Source organism: Podarcis erhardii (genome assembly GCF_964252035.2).
Source record: "Podarcis erhardii genome assembly, chromosome: 3".
Lineage (NCBI taxonomy): Eukaryota > Metazoa > Chordata > Lepidosauria > Squamata > Lacertidae > Podarcis > Podarcis erhardii.
Window position 1 is genome coordinate 14,011,014 of NC_138507.1, and position 26,447 is coordinate 14,037,460.

At 43.1% G+C, this 26,447-nt stretch overlaps 1 protein-coding gene across 2 annotated transcripts in view; it reads left to right on the forward strand.

Annotated features, from left to right (window-relative positions):
* SLX4IP (SLX4 interacting protein) overlaps positions 1 to 26,447 on the forward strand; it is a 99,713-nt gene that overhangs the window by 1,983 nt on the left and 71,283 nt on the right. For both annotated transcript variants that reach the window (XM_081857505.1, XM_081857504.1), the window contains exon 2: positions 7,677 to 7,730. In XM_081857505.1, coding sequence (XP_081713631.1) covers positions 7,707 to 7,730 — 24 coding nt within the window. In that variant the 5' untranslated portion in view covers positions 7,677 to 7,706. The remainder of the gene's footprint in view (positions 1 to 7,676; positions 7,731 to 26,447) is intronic.

Genomic DNA, 26,447 nt, shown 5'->3' on the forward strand with positions numbered 1-26,447 from the left:
CTAAGCCGCTTAACAGCTGATCCGCTAAGCCGCTAATAGCGCTAAGCCGAAAAAACCGCAAGACGAAGAGACTCGCGGAACAGATTCTTTTCGTCTTGCGAGGCACCACTGTATTTAACTCCGAGTAGGCTTGCTAAGATGTACAAGACAGAATCAGAAAAGTGCTGGAGATGCAAAGAGGCAGAGGGAACGTCCTTTCATATGTGGTGGACCTGTAAAAGGGTAAAAGAGTATTGGGAAATGATTCATAATGAACTGAAAAAAAGTGTTCAAAAGTACTTTCCCCCCAAAACCAAAGTCCTTTCTGCTGGGGATAATTCAGACGGAAATTCTCAGGTGTCAAAAAAGGTTATTTATGTATGCCACTACTGCGGCCTGTTAGCCCAAAAATGGAAAACGAGCGATGTCCCAACCAAAGGAGATTGACAACCTAAATTGACAAAATATGCACAACTTGCAGTCTTATATAGAATAAGAGAACAAGATGAACATATGTTTAAAGAAGATTGGAAAACATTTATTGAATATATGGGAAATAATTATATTCAGCTGAAAACACTGGCAGCATTAAGATAAATTCAACAGTGTAAACAAGTTTTGATGGATGGAATAATGGAAAACTGAATGGTATAGTTTATGTAAAATATGCAGGGATCTGTGATATGTAAAATAAAGCATGGAAAGAGAAGAAGGGAAGTCATTGGTATTTTAAGGATGTAAAATGAGTGTTTTAAATTGTAAAACAGAAAATTTAATAAAAGTTTTATATATTAAAAAAACAGACGTGTTTGGAATTAGCATTTTGCACCAGCCTATCAACCAAGTGACGATGCCTGGTGCCAGGATGGTGCCTGACATTTTCACCATCTGGAATTGCACGCCTAGGAATGCTCGGATCTCGTCTGTTCTCACACCCTAATACCCCACCATGTAGAATTCTATCCGTTATATTTTATCTGCACAATCGGAATGAATTTCAGTAACCAAAATGCTTTTTCTGTGGAGCCTGAGCATGAGCAGCAAACAACATTATACAGTGGTACCTCAGGTTACATACGCTTCAGGTTACAAACTCCGCTAACCTAGAAATAGTATTTCAGGTTAAGAACTTTACTTCAGGATGAGAACAGAAATTGTGCTCCGGTGGCAAGGCAGCAGCAGGAGGCCCCATTAGCTAAAGCGGTGCTTCAGGTTAAGAACAGTTTCAGGTTAAGAGCGGACCTCCGGAACGAATTAAGTTCTTAACCTGAGGTACCACTGTACTTAAATGTCACTTTGTCTTCACTTAGCCCTCACCTCATTGCTCTGCTCACAGCTGTGAAGAATATTCCTCTGTTATTAATTGTCTGGGTCACAATAAAAAGAGAGAGGGGGGGGGAGGGAGGAATAAGCCAATATATATGTGGACTGTCCCTGGATAGTGTGACTTTTCTTTATCCTTTGCTGTCTCTTTGCAGTAATAATTCCTTTGGACACTAGATGTTGCTGTTGTATTATAAGTTTGAGGTGGATGAAGAATTTTGGGAGTGTTTCTGTTGTTAAAGTGTTGCATTGTATTTTTTAATAATTGAGTGTTGCTGCTGTTACGTATATTTGCTATTGCATCAGCTTAGGTTATTTGTTTATCATATTTTCAGTGGTGCGCCATTTTTGTTGTACCATAAAATAATTATTAATTGCCTTTGGCTGAGCAAAACAGATGTTCTAAGGACAGCACAAGCAGTTAGGTTTTCTTCTAGCTTGATATGAAACTGTGCAGAACTGAAAAGCAGAAGGTTATAGAGGGATATAGTGTTGACCCACCAGAATATTCCCATCCGCTCAGAAGCAGGGTAAGGTCATTGCACCATCATAAGTCTTCGGTCTTTCATTGCTTGTTGAGTTACTACAAGCGGCTAAGCGCTTTGTAGTTAAATGTGGCTTGCCTGCAGGCCTGCAATCAAAAATAAACAGGCCATTACAGTATAGGGAAGAGGAAGAATTGCACCAAATTTGTCCGGGGAGGATGAGAAGTTCTTTGACAGTCTCATGGCTGTGGGATGCTCGCCATTAGCTGTGGCAGTAGAACAACTTCCTTTCTTTCTCTTCTTCTCATTTTTTGTTTATTTATTTTTGCATTCATGGATTATGTGATGTGAGCACACCTGTATCTAATAGCATCCTTGCTCACAGCAGACAAGCATATCGTGGGGAAGAGATTTAGCCTAGACTTCCCCATTAATTGCTAGCTTTCTACATGTGGGGGTTTGTTTTCTTCTGCAGAGGACTGTTCAGTCCTGTGAGTCTTTAGCTGCAGTCTCAGGTGGCACAGCCCTGGCACAGAAGGAGAGAACGAGACCTCAAAGACCACCTCTCTCCACAGGAATTTGAGTACCTTCTTTGTGTGCCTCCCCGAAAGGTCCTGAGGGTGGCAGCATAGGAACGAGTGTGGAATGCACACCTTTGGTTGAAAATGTTCTGTGTCAACCAGGCCTTGGACTGAATAACATCTGATACCCTTTTAAATGTGTTGTGGGAATGGGGATTTTTGTTCTTGTATCTATTGTGTATTCTCTGTTTTATCTTGTATTTTTATGTGGCAAACCGCCCTGATATCTACTGATGAAGGGCCCGTATACAAATTTTAATAATAACTGTCATAAAATAGGTTGGCTACAACCACCTAAAATACAGTGGTACCTCTGGTTGCTAATGGGATCCATTCCAGAGCACCGTTTGCAACATGAGCAGAGCGCAACCCGCATCTGCGTGTGCGCAGGTCACGATTCACCGCTTCTGCGCATGCCCGTGACATCATTTTGAGCGTCTGCGCATGCACAAGTGGCGAAACCCAGAAGTAACCCTTTCCAGTACTTCTGGGTCACCGCGGGATGCAACCTGAAAAGATTTAACCTGAAGCAAACGTAACAAGAGCTATGACTGTAGATTGGCTCCCAGTTGTAACTACTCTGTTTCTCTAGGGTTATGGATTATGCCCTGTTCCACCCCCTTTTGGAGGGACGCAGGTGGCGCTGTGGTCTAAACCCACTGAGCCTCTTGGGCTTGCCAATCAGAAGGTCGGCGGTTCGAATCCTTGTGGTGGGGTGAGCTCCCATTGCTCTGCCCTAGCTCCTGCCAACCTAGCAGTTCGAAAGCACGCCAGTGCGAGTAGATAAATAGGTATCACTGCGGCAGGAAGTTAAACAGCATTTCCGTGCGCTCTGGTTTCTGTCACAGTGTTCTGTTGCGCCAGAAGCAGTTTAGTCATGCTGGCCACATGACCCGGTAAGCTGTCTGTGGACAAACGCCGGCTCCCTAGACCTGAAAGCGAGATGAGCGCTGCAACCCCATAGTTGCCTTTGACTTAACCGTCCAGGGGTCCTTTATTTGTACCTTCATTTTTACCTTGCACCCCCTTTTCCGGCCACTTCCATGCACCATGATGTGCATGGTTGCGCATCATTTAGATGTTGTCTGTGCATACACACAATGAAAGCGCACACAAACACAGTGGCTTGTCTTAAAACTGCTTAGCTAAAGGATTCTTAGTAGCTGTTTGGACACTTCAGAATAGAATTCAGTGCTTTTATGGTCCTAATTTGCTTTGCTTTTATTGGGTGGGTTTTTTCATTATTATTAAAAAAAAGCTTAAATTCTGTCTGAATAGCTTGTTCCCTCTCTTCCCCTTTGCTCTGCTGCTCTTGCTCAACCAGCTTTTATCCTGCCCTGCTTTATTTTGAATCCAGGAAACATTTGCTTTTAATTACACAGCATTAGCCCTTCTGTCAGACCGTTAAGTGTTGAAGTGCAAAGATTAGTAATAAAAGAATCTAGCCTATTTTTCCCAGGACTTGAGGAATGCAGAAAGCATTTTGGTCGGCCTGATGAATGGCCTGTGTTGCAAATCCACCCCTCCCTCCCCTTAGCCTGAAGCACAATTCAGGACAGTGTCTGGAAAGGCAAAAGGGGAGCTAAGCATTTATGGCAGCAGATGATAACAGGATGGAACATTGGGAAGCCTTTTTTCAATCTAAGGATTGTCTCCCCGGCCAGAAAAATAAAAAATAGGTCACTTCCTTCATTTGGGTCTATGCGTACATGAATTCAATTTTGGAACTGTGGCAAATTGAGCTGAGCTCTTCCCCACTTCGTGACCCAGTTGATTGACCTGTTGTTGTTGTTGTTGTTGTTGTTGTTGTTTAGTCCTGTCCGACTCTTCATGACCCCATGGACCAGAGCACGCCAGGCACTTCTGTCTTCCACTGCCTCCCTCAGTTTAGTCAAACTCATGCCGGTAGCTTCGAGAACACTGTCCAACCATCTTGTCCTCTGTCATCCCCTTCTCCTTGTGCCCTCCATCTTTCCCAACACCAGGGTCTTTTCCAGGGAGTCTTCTCTTCTCATGAGGTGGCCAAAGTATTGGAGCCTCAGCTTCACGATCTGTCCTTCCAGTGAGCACTCAGGGCTGATTTCCTTAAGAATGGAGAGGTTTGATCTTCTTGCAGTCCATGGGACTCTCAAGAGTCTCCTCCAGCACCATAATTCAAAAGCATAAATTCTTTGGCGATCAGCCTTCTTTATGGTCCAGCTCTCACTTCCATACATCACTACCTGGAAGACCATAGCTTTCACTATACGGACCTTTGTTGGCAAGGTGATTGACCTACTACCAGGCAAATAGAAGGCTGATTCAATACCCTTGTCTTGCCCTTCTCCCAACAGTCTCAGCCCACAGAGTAGTGAAGCAGAGCAGAAAAGTTTCTAGAAAAGTGGATCGGGTTGCAATCCTGCTCTCACCCTCTTACACCAAGCACTGAATTAACTTTATCTGGAAGTTGTTAACCATAGTTTCCCAGGCTGTGCGAACTGTCAACCATGGCTAACAGCTTCCCAATAAGCCTACTGTAAACCATGGCTTGTTCTGAAGCTGTTAGCCATTGCTTCTGGGTTTGCACGTACAGTGGTACCTCGGGTTAAGTACTTAATTCGTTCCGGAGGTCCGTTCTTAACCTGAAACTGTTCTTAACCTGAAGCACCACTTTAGCTAATGGGGCCTCCTGCTGCCGCCACGCCACCGGAACATGATTTCTGTTCTTATTCTGAAGCAAAGTTCTTAACCCAAGGTACTATTTCTAGGTTAGCAGAGTCTGTAACCTGAAGTGTATGTAACCTGAAGCGTATGTAACCTGAGGTACCACTGTAATCGGAAGCTAGGATTGATGCTGGATCAAATTCTTCAAGTGCCCCCCCCTTTTTTTTTGGTAATTGGGGAACTGGGATTTTTCTGAGCACTCCATCAGCATGGTGGATTTTAGGCTCAGTTGAATCAGGCTTACGTTTAATAAAATGTGGGAACTAGGAGAGAAATGGAGTTGTCCAGAGCCTGTAATTTTTCTTCTCCTTTTTGTTTATTTCTGTTGGAGCTAGGCAATAAATTCACTTCAGTAACCTGCATCCTTTTGCAAAAATATTCCAGTTCATCAAAACAACAAATGGCCAAATAGCATTTAGCATGTGGCATTCTTCTTTTATTTGAAGTGGTGTTTTGTTTTTTCTAATTCCCTAATGTAAAAGGATAGAAAATGCTTGTTTGTTTATTGCCTCTGTTAAAGTCTTTATTGCCTCTGTTAAAAAGGAATATAGATGCCAGCATGATGTTTGATATTAATCAGCTATTGGAGTAAATGCAGATGTGATAGCAGGACAAGTCAATCTTCTGTGGTTCAGAAATGCCTATTCATCTCATAGTCTGCAGCAAGGAAAACAGATTCAGCTTGGAGGCCAGATCCTTACCTCCTCCATCAGAGACAACTTTGGCAGGACTACCCAGCTATCAATTACCTGATGCCGCAGTGACACCCTGTGTGGCCTGTTTTCCTTTGCCTGTGTGAAATTAAACCAACATATAGAGGCTCAGCATTTTCGAGCATCGCTGATCATCAGTGCATGCAAAACCCGTGTCTTTGCAAGTACCAATGATGCGCAGTCCATCATTTCTTTATTTTGTCTCATGTCTTACATCGTATATGACCAGAGATTAGGGATTTGCTCAGAAGCACAACCCACAGACAGAGATAGAAATATAAATATTTTTAGGCAAAGGCCTTCCAATGCAACCTTACGTAAAACATACAGTTGCTTCATTTGTTCTATTGTAATCTGAAAACAGCAGTTGAAGCACCTCACAGCCTAGCCGAAAACTCATAGAAAACTCATAGAAATGAAGACATTTGGAAACAATGTAATGCTTGATGGATCCGACCCTGTGTTCTTCAGGAGTTCTACAGATAGGGAGCCACCACAAATATGTCCCTTTCTCTGGTTCACAGTGCTCCAATCAAATTCATTGGTTCCCAATGCTCTAATCCAATCCTGTGGCCACAGGATTCATTCATTCATTCAATTTGTATGCCGCTTTTGCACCAAAATGTGGGATGTGATACATAAGTAGCAGTCAAGTACAACATTCCTTGTTTGCCTAGAGTGGACATGCAAAGGGGATGTTTGTTCCAGCCAGTCAAAAACTTCCTGTTTCCCCCTGGCCTGGAGCATCTTTCCTCTTGCATGTGACTAGAGGTGGGTGTGACCTTACCTGTGCAGGTAACAAAAGCACGCAGCCACTCTCTCTTTTTGACTTCGTTGTTGGAGCAACAGCTTTTAGCTAGAGATGCCCTGTTGGCTTTCAGCCAACAAAGAGACTATCTCTATATAGGATAGGCTCACATGTATATATCACGTGTGTGTGTGTGTGTGTGTGTGTGCGCGCGCGCATATATATATATATATATATATATATAACAAGGCTGCCTTCAGGGATCCATCTGTGAACTGATGATGCTGTGAGTAAACTACTTTTATATATCTTAAATAAGATTGTGGCGTATTTATTCTTTTAAGAGGGAAACAAGGGATCTTACCAGGAATCTATATTGAAAAGCTTAATTAAGCTTGCAACCAGCTACCTGCTATGCACTTAAAAGGGGAGTGTTAAAACTCTGCTTAATTATAGAACTTCCTAGTGCAAGTTAGGAAGGGTATTAATAAACAATATATCCTCTCCTGCCTCCCTGAACATTCCCACACAAAGGCATCATGCTCAGAGCTGCGTGCAACAAGGAAACGGGGGTGCATTTTGAGCAGACACTACAAAAACAAATTCCTACCAACATAGCAAAGCAACAAAGCAACGATTTCGTAACGCAGCAAATTGATAGCAAATATAATAACAGACCCGAAAACCACATCCCAATACTGTAAAATATAACAAGATCACTTAAACAACATGCAGTGTCCCATAGCAAAAATGACAAATTTCATCTAAGTCCTGGGAACAACCCCTCTCCCATGATGTTGCACATCTGGGGACACCTGGTTTGGACCTCGGCTATGAGTTGTTAAGTAAAGAGATACATACCTAATGATGTACATACATGTACATAACATTTCTCCCTCTAAGTACCATATTTTTCTGTGTATAAGGCTTTGGGGACCCCAAATTCAGAAAATGGGCATATGCACTATGTGTGCATAAGATGCCTCCAGATTTTTAACCTTATTTTAAAGTAAAAAAAAAACCTTGTCTTATACAGGGAAAAGTACGGTACTCCCTCAACTGTGTGCTTTTTGGAACGTTGACTTCAAATGCCGGTGTTTCTTGCCTTTTTGCTAAAGCGACTCTCCTTCCACTTTACTTGCAGGCTGCATCCGAAATTGAAGAGACTGCCGTGATGTTGCACAAATTGGTTATAAAGGTAAGCTGCTTTTCGGAACCTAAATAGCAGCAGATTACTGACTTGGTGAACTTTTCTTGCTTTGAAGTGCACAGCCTTAGGATCTCGACTTATTCCGGTGCAGCGGCAGATTAGCATGGCAAATTGTGGTCTTGGTCCAGAGAGCAGCAAAGCTTGCGGCTTTCTAAACCATGTGTTAAGTGCACCTAATATGCTGAAAAATAAGCCATATAGGTGATCAAATAATAAAAAAACAAATAAAAGCAATTTAGCAGCTGTATTATTGGTTGTTGGCAAAAGATGTTACTAAGTTGGATCCTAGGAGGCATGAATGGAAATTGGATAGCCAGTACAGCTGCTCGGCAAATTGTATTCAGAAGAGTTTTCTCCAAATAATTTTTATTGGCATTCGGAAGAGTTTGTGCAGTATCATAACTGATACGTTCTATGACAAATCTCATTAGTCTGCAAGGATGATGCTTGTTGGGTGGAAAAACACATCCAGATTCAAGTTCACTTTTCTGTGCAATAGCACATGGTATAACAGTGTTTTTGAGGGCTGAAGATGCCTTCTGTATGCAGAACGACATCTTTGGATTCAGCCAAGGTGGATAAAAATCAATGATTTTTTTTAAAAAATTGTGGATTTTTAAAAATTTAAATCGGATTTTTTTAAAAATTTAACTTGGATTTTTAAAATAAAATGCTTTTGGAGGAAAAATCTTTCTAAAGATAGTTTTTTATTTAAGTTACATTATAGTCCAAAGGCTATGCATCAGGAAATAAGGATTTGTTTTAAGTTTTTCATGAGTGCTAAAACTCAGTCTAAGTTTTTGTGTTTTTTTAAAAAAATGTTTAACCACATCAGTTAACAAACATGGATACATGTGCTATAATGTTATTGTTTTAGTTAAATAAATTGTTTAAATTGCTATTAAGAAAATGATTATTTTTATCCATCCAATAAAGTACAGTAGAAACGTTGTCCAAATATAAACAGTTAATTTATTAAACCCCACAATCATTTCATAATCATCTGTCTATGTAATAGTATTCTAATAGTATAACCAAATCAGTCATTTTTGATACAACTGTAAAAACTACTCTGAAAATTTATTATTCCAAAAAATGAAACCTTTATCTGGTTGAAAAGATTAAGATTATACCAGCAAGAATGAGTCTTTCTGTAAAAAAAAGGGTTTAAATCAAGTCTTACTGAGTAGTGATTTAAATTGTGATTTAAATCAATTGATTTAAATCAAATCCAAACCCAATGTTTTGTCATTTTTGTATAATATTTAAAAAAAAACCTTGAGTGGATAACCATTAGTTATTAAAATTAGTCTGTTCTCCTTGCAAGATTTTCCCGTGTCAGCTGTGTGGAAAAACAAATGAATTTTGTGTGTGTGTCTTGGAAGTAATTGCACACTTGGGTGGTCAGTCTATCACATTGGTAATGCCTGCACGAAATCTTTCATTTTTCCTATAGCAGCTTATCTGAACCCATCTGCCGGACTTTCCGAGTTTAAAAGTTAAGGGGAACATTTATGGGCTTCTAGCACAGTGCATCTCTGCTCTATTGAGGTGCATTTTCACAGTTTCCCCCATTGCATGGCTTTGCAGAATGTCAAGTCGTACTGAGCAGGCAGACCTGGGTAGGGTCAAAAAGCTGGAGGGCATTTAAAATCCCTGCTGAATTCAGTGTAATACGGAGGGGCAGAGGAAGCGCTTTGGGAGCACACTCAGGATTATATGGCTATTTTTGAGTTGCAGAACTCAAAACGTAGTTCTGAAACTATTCAATTTACAGCAATCCCACTAAGTTCGGTTGGGCTGCTTTCGCTAGTGACTTGAGTTGATGCGCTTAAATATTAAATGCTACTAAGTCGTAGGGCAAAGGAAAGCAATCCAGTTAGAATGTACGTTTCCTAGCCTAGGTGCAATTAAATGCAGTGGTAAAGGTAAAGGTAAAGGTAAAGGTAAAGGTAAAGGTAAAGGTACCCCTGCCCGTGCGGGCCAGTCTTGACAGACTCTAGGGTTGTGCGCCCATCTCACTCAAGAGGTCGGGGGCCAGCGCTGTCTGGAGACACTTCCGGGTCACGTGGCCAGTGTGACAAGCTGCATCTGGCGAGCCAGTGCAGCACACGGAAACGCCGTTTACCTTCCCGCCAGTAAGCGGTCCCTATTTATCTACTTGCACCCGGGGGTGCTTTCGAACTGCTGGGTTGGCAGGCGCTGGGACCGAGCAACGGGAGCGCACCCCACCGCGGGGATTCGAACCGCCGACCTTCTGATTGGCAAGCCCTGGGTGTTAAGTTGTGGGTGAACCTATCAGACGACACAACGATTTTTCAAACAGCTCTTGTTTTTTCACAGGCCAGGACAGAACTGAACTGAAGGGTTCAGTCAGCCTGCTTATATAGAGCTCCAGTACAACGTAACTGTAACAATTTTCTAAAACTATCCAATCACTGAATGTCACCTTCGATCCCTTATTTGCATAACTATCTACAGTATCCCCCTGTTGGCTCAGGGTGAGAACTTCAGTACATAACAAGTTTTGTGGGTGGCAGCCTAGTTTGCCAGATGCGTAGAGGTGTACAGTTGATTTCTCTTGCAGAAAGAAACTTGATGTTCTCTCCAAAAAGAGAGAGCTATCCATGGGGTAATTACACCCTTAGTCTGTGGCACTTCCTACGCCTCTCCTCCATCTAGCCAAGGAGGCAACACAAGTTAATATCTCTCCAATTCTCTCAACAAAAGCCTTGGAAGAGGCTGCCTTTTTAGCATGCTTTAGCTATCTAGGAGATTAAAAACCTATTAAGTAGCGAGCCAGCCCACAATTAAGTTACAGTGATGGCGTTTCTAGTTGCCTTTGTGCAACGCAAGGGCTAGGAACCTGTGGTCTCAGATCTTGGATTTCATAATCCCTGGCCATAGGGAATGTTGGCTGGGACTGATGGGAAGTCCATAACTTTTCGAAGGCCGTGGATTTCTCACAAGGATGTCTCTTCCAAGAGACTTCCTTTCACAGTCGAGTCTCTGGACAATCTTGGGGAAGGGTCCTGAGCAGTCGTTTGATAGGTGGAGATTCCTGCCTCATGCGAAGCCCACCCACCCACAATTTAGTAATGGATTTAACAGCTTGAAGAGTACGAGAGCGACACATTATCTCAGTGTGCAAGAATAGCCAGCCTTGGTTAACGTTGTGCGCCGTTACATCACGGATGACTAACGTTCTGCATGCATAATACTATCAACTCAGGATGGAAGGAATGACAGTCCGGCAATCTTCTGTCAGTGTTTGGCATTGTTCATGCGCTACTGCGATTAACTTCCACCAAGGAATGCGTTAAGGGATACAAGCTGCTGTTGGTATTTTCGGTCCCCCGCAGAGCACAGCTAATTTTACCGTGAATGTCCAAACCATGCTGTGGTCTGGAGACCACTGACTTGTAAACAGCAAACCCTCATCATGTGATGAGAGGAACGGTTCTAAGAAGGGCTATTAGGCTTGATTATTCGAGTCCTCCTGGTTTCCTTAGGAGACATGCGGCTGCCAAAGTAAATAAGTGGGTTAAGTTTCCACGCCGTATCGGGAGTCCAGAAATTGTTATGGTTGCTGATCAGCAATCTTGTGTAGACTCCTGGTACAAATGCAGAAATTCAGACATTTGCAGTCTACCTCTCCATTTATTTTGGCAATCAGCTTTCGGCCGTGACATCAGGATAGTTAAGCAAAACAGTCGTTTCCTCTGGAGGGCTTATTACTGCCACACAAGTAAATATACTCTCAGCGTAACTTCCGCAGAATGAGAGAGACACATTTAACAATACAGACATATTTGTATTTCTACTCGTGAAATGATAATAAATCTGAATATTTTCTTTTTTCTTTTTTTAAAAAGAAAACAGTGTGAAGGAGGATCTGAACTGTCTTCTTCACTATGGTATCTGCAAATACATTGGGATCATTCCTGCCCACCTCATTCTCTGCAGTCTTATACACATACAGTCGTACCTTGGAAGTCGAATGGAATCTGTTCTGGATTCCGTTTGACTTCCAAAACGTTCACAAACCAAAGCGCAGCTTCTGATTGGCTGCAGGAAGCTCCTGCAGCCAATCAGAAACCACGGAAGCCCCATCAGACGTTCGGCTTCCAAAAAACCGGAACAGTTCATATCCGGGTTTGCAGTGTTTGGGAGCCCAAACATTTGAGAACTAAGCTGTTCAAAAACCAAGGTATGAGTGTACTCACCCAAGAGTAAATGCCATTGAACATAGAGGGACTTACATCTGAGTAAACAGTGCTTTGTTAATGTTTTGCTAAATCATGAAGGCCAAAAGACTTCCTTCTGCTCACTGGTGGAGAAAGCTGATGTTTTCTAGGTTTTATAGCTCTGTTTCTCCCTCCCCAGAATAAGTGTTTTCTCTGTTCTCTTCTTTTTGAACTTGGGCACATTTCACTTTCTAAACTGTTTACCCAGAATGTCTCTCCCTGAATGCTTTCCAGTTGCCCAGGCAGTGGAGGAAACATGGGAGTATAAAAATCATTCCTTGCAATTGGTTTCAAATGATAAATCGGTAGCAGTTTGCATGATAATGCATTTGGTATCAAACTGATTTTGTTTTCTGTGCTGAATAGATTTTGTTTTCTGTTCTGTAATATATAACTCAAAATGTTTTCACTAAGAAGACTCTGGAAAATTCGCCTGCTCATCTGTTTGTGCCTCGGTGGTTTCAAATGCAATTTAGGAGGAGGAGAACACCTACAGTCTTAATAGCTTTTCTTCGCTGGAGCACAAGTATCATATTTGAAGGATCCCAGAGGGTTTCAGCGCAGTTTTCCTGATGCAGTTATGCAGCATTTTCTGAAGAGGGAGCACTTGATCTACATTTGAACTGCAAATCTGCAAATCTTTAGTTGAAAAATTAACACCACATTAACTGAGGATTGTTTGACTAATCTTACGGTATGCTATGGAGGTTGTTAACATTCCAAATGCATGCATTTTGGTTGTTCCTTGGCTGGAATGGCAAAATGTGCTGCAATAAAATATATTTCAAACAGACATGTGCTGCAAAGCAGCCCTCAGGTTGCATTCACACATCAGTTTATTCCCCTTCTCCCGGCGTTTTCCTATCTGCTAATTTCCACATTACATTTCAGCATTCGCACAGATTTTTGTATTTCTTTCTGGAAGCAAATAACATGGAAATGAACAACGCTTAACTTAACACTATAGGTAAAGGTAAAGGGGACCCCTGACCATTAGGTCCAGTCGCGGACGACTCTGGGGTTGCGGCGCTCATCTCGCTTTATTGGCCGAGGGAGCCGGCGTACAGCTTCCGGGTCATGTGGCCAGCATGACTAAGCCGTTTCTGGCGAAACAGAGCAGCGCACAGAAACGCCGTTTACCTTCCCGCCGGAGTGGTAACTACTTATCTACTTGCACTTTGATGTGATTTCAAACTGCTAGGTTGGCAGGAGCAGGGACCGAGCAACGGGAGCTCACCCCGTCACGGCGATTCGAACCGCCGACCTTCTGATCGGCAAGTCCTAGGTTCTGTGGTTTAACCCACAGCACCATCCGCGTCCCTACTTAACTCTATAGTCCACCGTATTCCAAGAAGTGGTGTTGACATCATGTGGAAGGTCAAATACAATGTGGAATTTAACACGTTAAAGTGACGTGTGAATGCAGTTGAACATAAGCCTTGTTGACGCACACAAAGCCACATAACTGCATGTAGATTGAAATGCAATGCTGATGGTAGCACTGCATTTTCATTTCTTTACATTGCATTTATAAAAAAGCGTGCTAAAATAACAAGTAAGTATGCAGAGTAACAGTCATTGGTTGTTCTTAAAGCAGCTAGTAAAGTTAAAGGACCTCTGGACAGTGAAGTCGAGTCAAAGACGACTATGGGGTTGCGGCGCTCATCTCGCTTTGAGGCCTGGGGAGTCTCAGGTTAGCTCTCAAATGCTTGCTGCATCATACATATTAGGTCAGGTGTTGAGCTCTTTTTAAAAAATGCAGATCTGGGTTGGGCTCCCTGGATGGTTAAGTCCAGTTAAAGGTGACTATGGGGTTGTGGCGCTCATCTCGCTTTCAGGCCGAGGGAGCTAGTGTTCATCCACAGACAGCTTTCCAGGCCATGTGGCCAGCATGACTAAACTGCTTCTAGCGCAATGGGACAACGTGACTAAACCAGAGCTCATGGAAACGCCGTTTACCTTCCCGCCGGAGCGGTACCTATTTATCTAGTAGCACTGGTGTGCTTTCGAACTGCTAGGTTGGCAGGAGCTGGAACAGAGCAACAGGAGCTCACCCTGTCACGGAGATTCGAACCGCCCACCTTCTGGCTCAGGAGACTCAGTGGTTTAGACCACAGCGCCACCCACATCCGTAGAACATAACCAACCATATTACAATTGACATTTGCATTAAAATTTGAAAACTTGGCGGGGTTGGGGGGGAGCAAGTGGAGGCAGCAATGCTATGCACTTGGAGTAAGCATTGAACGTCTTACTTCTCGGTAAACGTGGTAGGATTGTTCTCTGACTCTACTAACTTAGATAAGGTGTATAAAACAATATTTAAATCCGTAAGAGATGGAGCAATTTAATTGTGGCAACAATACTGTCAGTTCCACCAATTTCAGCGGTATCCAGATTTTATTTTAAAACAGCATAAACAAACTAATTATTTGTTACACAAAACTAAATTTGTGGCTGATAAGGAGTGGGCATTAAAGTAAGAGGTTGCCAGGTTAATGGCAGCATCTCACTCAGAGTAAAAGTCAATCATCCACAGCTTTAGGTTTGTTATCATTTGCAAAGATGACAGAATACTACCCCCTGGACCAAATTTTCAGAAGGGCTCAGCGCTCTGAAGTGGTGTTGGATTATCAAAATAATCTCATTTCTCCTTCTCCTGCTCGTATTTCTCTTGGCTCTTAGGTGTGCCAACCTCCTTCACCTTCAATGTGGTTTTTTCAAGAGCTTTTTATCTTTCTGTGTTCCATATCTCCTCGAGGGGATGCAGCCTACCTCCTCCCCCTGCCTCCAGAAAATAAACAAGATGTTGCCCAACGAATGAATGCGCTCTTGCCATCTCTGATGGAAATGACAGCCCTGATTAAAAGATGAAATATGAAATGCTCTCCCACAAAAACAAAACAAGTTTGAGTACTTCGTACTTCCTTAGGGCACCCTCTGGAAGGCTTTAAAGTAGACTCCTAATAAAACTGGGATTATCTGCTCATTCCCTAACTTCCCTGCTGGTTCCCCTGAGAAATTGTTTCCTTGCCAGGCAGCGTGCACCTTTTTGGATTCGTATCAGTGAACTGCAAGAATCTGGCCAAAACTAAGACCTGGATGCACTGTCTAGAGGAGCTTCTGAGAGCAGAATGCAAGTCTGAGCACACCCTTTGGCCTAAATCCAGTTACTTCCCCTCCTTTTTTTTTTCTTTCTTTAAAAAATATATTATTTATTTGGTTTTTCAGATTCCAAAATTCAAGTGTTATTCCAATCCTATTAACAGTTTTAGCTGCCTAATCTTGCCCCTTTCTAAAATTTATTTATTGGTGTGTGTTTTCCGTTGTGCAAATCTGCCAAAAAATGAAATAAATTAAATCAGGAATAGGGGTTTTCTCAGGGTAGCGCAGGTTTTGTGTGCTATGTCCTGTTGGTGTTTTGGCAATGGAAATGATCTGTGGGGGGTTGGTCAACAAAAAATGGGGGGCCAAGGAGTGTCAGTTTTGGGGGGAGTGAGAAATGGTCCCATTGTACTTCAGCAGTAGATTATCTGTTTTTAATGCAGAAGGTCCCAGGTTGCCTTCCCACCATCTCTAGGTAAGGCCAGGGATGCTTGGAAATTGTTCAGGTCTGGCTGAACGTCAACACCCTGGCTTTTAAGGACCACAGTGAATCCACAGGAATGGCTTGTTTTATTGGCTTCCGCCAACGCGGTTGGCTTTTGTACTACCAACCTTACTGTATTCTTGTGAAACATGGACCACTTATAAACACTATCTCCAACTCCTCGAAAGATTCCATCAATAGTGTCTCCGAAAATTTTACACATCACTCGGGAAGACAGGCAAACAAATGCCAGTGTACTGGAAGAAGCAAAGATCACCAGGGTCAAAGCAATGATTCTTCAACATCAACTTCACTGGACTGGTCATGTTGTGCGGATGCCTGGTTATTATCTTTCAAAGCAACTACAGTTGTACCTTGGTTTAAGAACAGTCTGGTTTAAGAACTATTTGGTTTACAAACTCTGCAAAACCGGAAATAGTGTCTTGGTTTGAGAACTTTACCTCGGTCTAAGAACAGAATCTGAACAGTGGAAGGGCACCGGCAGTGGGAGACCTCATTAGGGAAAGCGCACTTCAGTTTAAGAATGGTTTTGGTTTAAGAACGGACTTCTGGAACGGATTAAGTTCGTAAACTTAGGTTCGAGGTACCACTGTACTCTATTCCGAACTTTAAAATGGAAAATGTAATGCTGGTGGTCAACAAAAGAGGTTTAAAGACTCTCTCAAGGCAAATCTTAAAAAATGCAGTATAAGCACTGACAACTGGGAAACACTCGCCTGCGAGCACTCGAATTGGAGAACAACCTTTTCCAAAGGTGTTGTGGGCTTTGAAGATGCTTGAACTCAGGACAAAAGGGAGAAACGTGCTAAGAGAAAGGCATGTTTGGCAAACTCTCACTGTGATCAACTCCTGCCCGGAAACCTATGTCCGCGCTGTGGAAGGATGTGAGGATTAAGAATTGGCCTCCACAGTCACTTACGGACTCACTGTTAAAACTGTGTTTATGGAAGACAATCTTACTTGGCTATGAGTGATTGTCAAAGAGAAAGAGAAGAGGGCCATTCAAATGTGATCCAAGCTATGTTGGAGCTTGTCACGGAAAATGGCTCATGTAGCTGATGTTGACGTCATCGTAGTTGCAATCAACTGCGGGTGCTTTCTGTGACGTTCCCGCGAAGCCAGTTCATGGAGGGGTTTGCCGCTGTGACTGCTCCTCTGCAAGACAGCTCAGTCTCGAGAGCCAGGCTTGTGCTGGGCAAACTGTTGCATTCAAAACATCAAAACCAGCCAAGCTCATCTCTGAAGATAAGCAGAGAAAGCTGGAGGGGATCAAAGCAGGGAAGCTGGAACCACCTCTCTCTAGAAGCTGTTATCACCACTTATCTTCCATTTCCTTAAGTGTCTAATTGTCCCTCCTCCCTGTTCCAATCCCCAAGGCAAATTAGTGAGAAGAGATGGGATAAGCACCGTTAAACAGGTGGCAAATGGCCAATGCCTCCTGCTTCCCTGTTCCTTGGCCTAACATCAATCCTCTGAAGCTTTCTCTGGCTGTCTTTGGGGGAGTTCTCAATAGTCATCAGACCTGGTTTCAACCTTTATCCTGATCTACACTGGACTATTTTTGATCATCATGACTATAACATGTCGCCAGGCCCTTGACTGCATTCACAGTTGGCGATGCTACCTAGTCTAAAGTCGTTCCAAGCAATGCACTGTCGATATTTCTTCTGTCCTGGAATGCAAATTGATTCGTTTTACTTGGTACAGTAAGAAACAGGACAATGCCCATAGCACAGGAGCAAGAGAGAAAAGCAGGTTTCTGGAGCCAGCCTTTGATGAAGGTTATCTACTATGTTTTAACTTCTGCTTCAGACGGTGCTGGGTTAGACCTCCGGCTGAAAGTAGGAAGGTGAGAATTGACAGCGTGGTACAGATGCTGGAGAGGGTGTACCTCCACAGGCACATACCTCCACATGTGGTGGGAATGCCCCAAAATCCAACTATTCTGGACAACAGCCATACGAGAAATATGTAAAATAACTAAGCAGATATTAGAAATCACCCCAGACTTGCCCCACTAAACATCTTCCAAGACAATAATGCCCATTTACATCACAAAGATCTCAGAGCCCACCTACTTTTAGCAGCCAGAAACATCATAACCAGACACTGGAGAGACCTGTCAGGAGTAAGCACGGACCAATGGTAGCAAATAGTATGGGAAACAGCCCTGCTAGAAAAATTAACCAATAAACTGAAACTGACACAGGAACAAATAGAAGAAGACGCCTTCACCCTGGTATGGCTTCCCTTTATCACATACACAGCCCAACAAGACAATGACAGAAATCCACCAACAGCATACGAATCACTATGGCTAACCTGATCCAAAACACACACCCCCCCCACTCACACATGAAAACAAAGCTCACCACAGCCAATCACAAACAAACAGCCACACCCTAGGCCAACCCCATCCTCTCTCACCACCAAAAGAACACAAGCGAATCGTTTTCCATTGTCATTTAATGTCTGTTTTTTGGTTGGTGTAGGTGTATTGCTTTGGGTGATGTTTGTCTTTTTTTTTTTTTTGTATGTGTGGGTTATTTTTTATGTTTATTCTTCTTTTTTGTTGTTGTTTGATTATAGAAAATGAATAAAAATAAAATTTAAAAAAAAGAACACAAGCGAATAGCATAGAACCTGCACAAGCGACGCTGACATAAAACCCCACACATATATTAAGTAAAATAGAAATATCGCCACCTGACCGCATCCCCACTCGCCTTTCCTCCCTCCACCTCTTTCCTCCTTTTCTTCCTAGTGTAACACTGTCTCAACAAATGAAACTGATCTGTAAAAATGTTACTTGGAAAAGAAAAAAAGAGAGGCACTGCTCATACTTTTGTAAACCAATATTTTTTTAAATAAAAATACATTTACAAAAAAAGGGGGAAGGGGGGGACAGCGTTTAAGAGTCTTTATGAATTATGAGTCATGGAATGATCGTACTTTAAGAATGTGGAAGAATTGGATTTGTTCCTTTGCGTACTGTAAACTGCGTGGCAAATCTTGTTTAGCCTCTTTCAGTAAGTGGTGTTTAAAAAATACTTGCATTCAAAGTGAAATATCTGCTGATTTTGAGAAGGGAGTTACATTGGCCTGGTTCACACATAACACTAAACCATAGTTTAGTGTTGTGTGGTGCTGTGGGTTAAACCACAGAGCCTAGGACTTGCCGATCAGAAGGTCGGCGGTTCGAATCCCTGCGACGGGGTGAGCTCCCGTTGCTCGGTCCCTGCTCCTGCCCACCTAGCAGTTCGAAAGCACGTCAAAGTGCAAGTAGATAAATAGGTACTACGCCGGCGGGAAGGTAACTGGCATTTCCGTGCACTGCTCTGGTTCGCCAGAAGCGGCTTAGTCATGCTGGCCACATGACCCGGAAGCTGTAAGCCAGCTCCCTCAGAGAATAAAGCAAGATGAGCGCCGCAACCTCAAAGTCGACCACGACTGGACCTAATGGTCAGGGGTCCCTTTACCTTTACCTATATGAGCTGTAGGTTTTGTGTGCTCCTTCGCTTCTCCCACCGTGTGAAGGAGATCAGAAATATTTGCTTCCATTTTCAATGGACCATTATGTCTGAATTGGGACAAACCGTGGTTAGTGTTAACTGTGATTCATTGGAAAAAAGTGAACCGTGCTTTGTTTGCAATAAGCCGTAGTTATTTTATCCAGGTATGGACATAGTTTCAGACCATTTAGTTGAAAATGGGAATGAATGCAATCTCTTTCTCATGGCCGTGTGGAAGCGAACACACCAGCAAAAGGTGTGTGCAGTTGACACTAAACCGTGACTCAGCATTATGTCTGGACCAGCCCGGTAATGCTCTGTCAGATAATTTTTCAGCATTTTGAGATAAACTATGATGGTATAAGCTGGAACGGAACAGATAAAAAACTTGCAGCTTCTGCACATGGGCTTCCCTTTTTCTGTTGACTCGGTTATTTCCTCCACGCAAACCCCAAACCCAGTTAAACACAAATAAGCTAGTTTAGTTCATTGTGTAGTGAGGATGTGGGTTTAGTTTCACTTCTCTAATCACCAGGGTGTTACTTGAGCGTCACACACAAACTGTTATTCTTAGCACTCTACCGTGACTCTGCAAAAAGTTACTGCATTTTGACAGCTTTGTGTTGATTGATTTTTTAAAAAAATGCCTCTGTCATTGCGACTAGTAAGCATCTGGCTCATGGCTTTTGGAGAAACCCCTTTTCAGCGCTGACTGATGGTCAGCTGGCTGCAATGGATGTGTGTTCACACTGACGGTCTAGCCAAAGTACTCATGTACTTCATCCATAAAATGCAACCATCATTGTGAAAGCTGCAAGTATAAACTCCCATTGGCTAAAAATAAATCCAGGAACCGAAAACATGTCTGGAAGCTGAAGAAATTGCAGTTGTTCCATGAAACATCTATGGAAGTATGTCTTGCTTGGTGTTTTCTGACATGAGTGGTGCTAGTAAAATATTATATTGCCTTCCTCATTGTCAGTTAAATCAACTGAAGCCAAGGAATATGGTTCGTGGTTACTTTCGAAGCCTGTTCTGTACATCTGTCTTCCTTATATTGTTTGTTAGAATGCCGTGATGTGTAACTGAGAGAGTAACTTTTCATTTATCCAACAGCATTCTAAATTTCTCTTTAAATTGCCAGGCACCAGTATCTTGCTATCAGTTAGAACCCAAGAGTTATGAGGTGATTTAGACTTCTAGTGGAAGTCGCTATGGCAGAATAAAGTTTTATTCTGATTTATATGGGGGGGGGGACATATTAAAGAGAACACCATCGCATTCTCTGGTTTTTCCTTGATCAGCGGCAGCCTTGCAAATACATCCAAACAAGTTTATGTGCACATGTAGAGGTTTTTCCCCAAAACTGCCTGCCTATGTTAAGTTTGATCAAAGCATTAATAATATGGGACTTCCCTTGTCTTAGCCATCTTTCTTGCTAATCCCCCTTTCTCCAACACTTAATTTTCATGTTTATTACCCATTCTTTTTTTAAAAAAAAAATCTACTCAATGGCTGCCTGATTATTATTATTTTTAATTCAAAGCAGAAGTAGGAGACAAACTTTTCTGAGTTATTGAGAAGGCACATAGCAAAACATCAGCTGAAGAATGATACAGAAATAAAATGTGATCCAACATAACAATAGCCCTGCTGGTCAAGCCAAAATTCCTTCTAATCCAGAGACGGGGAACCCCATCAGTCTCAGGCAGCATAGCCAAGGGTCAGGGATGATGATAGAAGCTGGAGTCCAGCAACATCTAGGGAGCCACCAGTTCATCAAGTTTCCTCTAGGCCAGCCTTTCTCAACCTGTGGGTCCCCAGATGTTGTTGAACTACAACTCCCATAACCCCTAGCTAGCAAGGCCAGAGCTCAGGCATGATGGGAGTTGTAGTCCAACAACATCTGGGGACCCACAGGTTGAGAACCGCTGCTCTAGGCCATCATCCTGTTCCCCATACTAACTGGCTAGGTAACTGCTTATGGAAAACCCATGAGACGCTGTTGAAAACAATATACCTTCCCTACGCCTAGTTACTTGGAATGTCCCATTTAAGTTCAGAAGGATTTATTCCCAAGTAAATATGCACAAAACTGTAACCAAAGCCTTCCTTTTTTAATATAATTTTTATTAAGTTTTCCATATTTTATTACATTTCAGTATCAAAAAAACCCCAAAAACTTAAGACATTGCTTAAATAAAGCATCGACCTCCTTCCTTCCCTCTAACAGACTTCCATATCTCATTACCAATTTCTCCACATTCCTGAATTCACTTTTTTACCTTAAATCAATCTTTTAACAATTACCTACTTATAAGTAAATCAGCTCCTTAATTTCCCATTACCAAACATTTCAACTTAAACCTACAAATGTAGTAAACTGTTTGCAATTTTCTTTCATATAGAGTATAAATTTGCCCCAGTCCTTTTGGAACAAATGATCACAGCGATTCCGAATCTCCCCCGTCAACTTTGCCAGCTCCACGTATTGGACCATCTTTACTTGCCAATCTTCCAATGTGGGGAGTTCTTGTTGCTTCCATTTCTGGGCCAGGAGTATTCAACGCCTTCCTTATTTAAAGGGAACCTGCCAGTGAACATTTCCTCTTCCTAGAAGTCCCACCTAGCACCCTAGCCCTCCACCTCTTGTTGTATTCTGAGCAAGAAATAACCAATGGGTGGTGTTGCAATGCCTGTTCGTCGATCCACTGGATCTTGTTGGTTGACCCACGTGTCATTTGCCCGTGGTCAGATATTCCACGTGATCCGGAATCGCTTTCTGCGAGTTAGGAACCAAGTTTAAAATTGCAATGTGGTATCTTTTTAACAGGGATGCGGGTGGCGCTGTGGGTTAAATCACAGAGCCTAGGACTTGCCGATCAGAAGGTCGGCGGTTCGAATCCCCGTGACGGAGTGAGCTCCCGTCGCTCGGTCCCTGCTCCTGCCAACCTAGCAGTTCGAAAGCACCTCAAAGTGCAAGTAGATAAATAGGTACCGCTCCGGCGGGAAGGTAAACGGCGTTTCCATGTGCTGCTCTGGTTCGCCAGAAGCAGCTTAGTCATGCTGGCCACATGACCCGGAAGCTGTATGCCGGCTCCCTCGGCCAATAAAGCGAGATGAGCGCTGCAACCCCAGAGTCGGCCACGACTGGACCTAATGGTCAGGGGTCCCCTTTACCTTTACTTTTATCTTCTTAACACCCTCCAGCGGATGCTGCTGAAAGAGGAACTCGGGGGCAGTTTCACCAGCGATATACCACTAAGTGAAACCGACATTGTGGTCTGCTCCTCAGACCGGTCCTGGGCGATGTATCGATGTATCCCTCAGGCCTAGTGAATACCAGCCCCCCTCTCTTTTTGGTTAAAAAGTGTGACACTTGCTGTAACAACTTCACGGCGAGTACCGGCGCCTATTTTTTCTAGGGAGTGGGGCGTAGTAAGTAGAGTACAGTGGTACCTCAGGTTAAGAACTTAATTTGCTCTGGAGGTCTGTTCTTAACCTGAAACTTCTTAACCTGAGGTACCACTTTAGCTAATGGGGCCTCCCGCTGCCACCCCACAGCCACTGCACGATTTCTGTTCTCATCCTGAAGCAAAGTTCTTAACCCGAGGTACTATTTCTGGGTTAGCGTGGTCTGTAACCTGAAGCGTCTGTAACCCAAGGTACCACTGTACTTGCTTCACTGAGTCTTATAAGGTGGTGGGGAGGAGAGACCCAGGCAGAGTGGGATGAAAACAAAGGAAGCATTTTGCTTGGCCAGCTCCAGCAGCCGTAATCTTTGTGAGTCAAGCTTTCGTTTGATAGCTGAATCATTTGGCAAATTTTGGTTCTGTGCTAAGAAGCCCCTCTTGAAATAGTGGAACTTCTTGGGAGTTTCCCTGCAGTACGTTTCTGAGCTAGTGTAATCCAATGTCATTTGCAACTGAGTGACATTGGACAAACAGAGATGCAAATGTGAAAACTTGAAAAGGAGGGGAGGGGTGTGCAGTTTATGTATTTTGCTAGTGCCTTTTTTCTTACATGGCATCCCCTGGGCATTTATTTGCTCATTTTTAATTCTGCTCTTCATCACCCATGCTCTCAAGGTTACAAAATAGCACAATGCTACCATAAAATGCACGCTGATTAATGGTTGTATCAATTAGTTAAACTCAGAGTGGTCGCATTGAAAATAATGAACACGGCTAGCTTGGGTTCCTTAATTTTAATAGATCTATTCTGAGTGTAACTTAGTTGGAGAACAATCCTAACAGGAGCATCCTAGCCGTGTCTACTCAGAAAAAAAACCCCATTCACTTCATCAGGGCTTGTAGGTTAGCATAACCATATATCTAAAACATCTATTAAAACCAATTAGCAACAATTTCACAGCTAATTTACATCTCGCCTGGCTGAATTAAATCCCTATAAAAGTTTGGGAGACATCATTAGTGATTCAAATGGCATGACCATCAACTGGGCTCAGTAGCATATAGGCAACCAGTTCATGTTTTTCTGGATTGGAGTTAATGTGCTCCAGGTTCCCTGTACTGCTAAAAAAAAAATATGGCAGCCCCATTCTGCCTATAGGGCAGCTTCCAAATTCTTTTCAGTATAGCATTATTTGGTTTTGAACATCGCTTTCCTGACCATTTTATATCGAGTCCTCTGACCAGCATTTGTTTTGAGAATGTCTCTAAAGCTCAGCAACCAAGAAGACAAACTTTTAAGAAAGAATGGGAAAATTTTATTTAGGAGACCACTGTAAGCAGATAAAAACATTAACAGGATTTTAATAACACTTGTAATGTAGCAAACACTGTGGATAAACATGGAGGGATATAATATATGGATTGTGAAACAATATGTAGCCGAAGATGTTTGATAATTGGACCCACGGGGGGTGGGGGGGAGTTGGGAGAGTCAGGGAAATCTCAATATATGGTTATCTATGTGGTATTTGTGTTTGTAAAATCAAATAAAAATAATTTCAAGAAAGAAAAGAAAAAAAGAGAATGTTTCTCGCTGTCCTAAAACGTATTCGCTGCAATTGCAAAATCGTTTCACCCTTTGTGTTTAGTTTTAGTGATTTTCTCTCTGTTGCTTTAGACTTCCCCACGATTTCACCAGCTGTAGTGGCAAAGCGCGGGTTTTCTTCCTAGGTCATTTGGGGTGTCATGATCTTAACATTTCTGTGCATTTGGAAACAGTTCGACGGAAGAGCGCTGCTTTCGTTCTGCAAGCAAGGGCTTGCATTTCCCCCTCTTAAACACACATCTAGAAAACTACCCTCCTTAGCCCACAGAATGGCTCTGTAGCAAGCTTGGGGAACTCCAGTTTCTGTTGCTATAGCAATTGAAACATTATCCTAGTTCACATGGATACTCTCTTACAGCAGAGCTGGGCAAGGTTTGCACGGCCGAAAAAAATGCCATTCTTCATTCTTCCATATATTGAATCATTTGAAGATTATATTACCATTTGTCTTAGCTTCTGACACGGGAAATACGGTCTCAGGCTGCAACATGAAACTTTAATATTTAAGGGCTTCTAATGGAATTCCTCGGGACAAAAGGTTAGTCTCCAAACTAAACCTGGAGAAGTTAGCTAAGTGCAGTAATATAAATGATTTAAGGGGGGGGGCGGGAACCACTTTCAAGCTAAGATAAGATCCTGCAGCTCACCACTTCTGTGCAAGGAAGTCAGGCCTTCCCAAAACAAAGGGGTTGTATCCAGTGGGTGGCTTTGCACAAGCAGAAAGTATTGTGTAGTTTTCACACAGGCCCACACCCACACACACCAAGCTGCTCTTGAGGGTTGGCGGATCCTCTGGAAAGACAGGCCCTGTTTTCCAGGGGGCACTCCCGGATTTACAGAAGCTGTCCTGATTTCTGATTTGATCCCAGAATATCCCGCTTTTCCTTAGGACGTCCGTATTTTCAGTGGAGAAATGTGGGAGGTATGGTAAAGGGACGCCTGAACTTTAGGTCCAGTCGCAGATGACTCGGGGGTTGTGGCGCTCATCTCGCTTTACTGGCCGAAGAAGCCGGCGTACAGCTTCTGGGTCCTATGGCCAGCATGACTAAACTGCTTCTGGTGAACTAGAGCAGCGCACGGAAATGCCATTTACCTTCCCCCCGGAGCGGTACCTATTTATCTATTTGCACTTTGACGTGCTTTCGAACTGCTAGGTTGGCAGGAGCAGGGACCGAGCAACGGGAGCTCACCCCGTCGTGGGGATTCAAACCGTTAGCCCTATTATAATCCATGAAATGTTGGAGGGTATGGAGTTATCTGACCCCCAAGCCAAGGAGATAAGTAGCTATACAACTTTAGAAGACATCTGAAGACAGCCCTGTATAGTGAAGTTTTTTAAAAATGTTTTATTATGTTTTCATATATGTTGTTAGCCCCCAGGGTGGCTGGGGCAAGCCACTCAGATAGGCAGGGTATAAATAAGAAAATTACTACTACTATTACTACCACCTAAGGGAGACGGGTGGTACTGTGGGTTAAACCACAGAGCCTAGGACTTGCTGATCAGAAGGTCGGCGGTTCGAATCCCCACGACAGGGTGAGCTCCCGTTGCTCGGTCCCTGCTCCTGCCAACCAGTTTGAAAGCACGTCAAAGTGCAAGTAGATACATAGGTACCGCTCCAGCGGGAAGGTAAATGGCATTTCCGTGCGCTGCTCTGATTCGCCAGAAGCGGCTTAGTCATGCTGGCCATAGGACCCAGAAGCTGTACGCCAGCTCCCTCGGCCAATAAAGCGAGATGAGCACCACAACCCCAGAGTCAGCCACGACTGGGCCTAATGGTCAGGGGCCCCTTTACTATTTACTATTACTATTATTTTACTATTTACTATTATTACTACCCCCACCACCACCACTACTACTACTACTACTACTACAACTACAACTACTTCTATTGAACAAGGAGCCCCCATTTTCACTGGAGAAATGTTGGAGGCTTTGGATAAAGCATGGAGGGCTGCAGCATGATAAGTGGAAACTGGATGCGCCATCTTATGTGACCAGAAACACTTTACATCGTTGCACAGCCACCTCTGGATGAAACCTGAGCTCCTCGTAACGCTGCACTGTAATTCTGTGCAGCAGAGGAAATCCAAAAGCCAATGGCGATCTCTCGGCCTTCTGGCGATCATGCCCTGATCTCAGTGTGCGCACATTTGTAGAAGAAGTTGCAGTAGCTTATGTGGTCCGTTCCCTGTTTTTCGGGACAAGCCATCAAACATCGTCATTACGGACACACACACATACACAGAAACGAAAAGGGACGCGAGTGGTGCTGCGGTCTAAACTAGGCTTCCTCAACCTCATCCCTCCAGATGT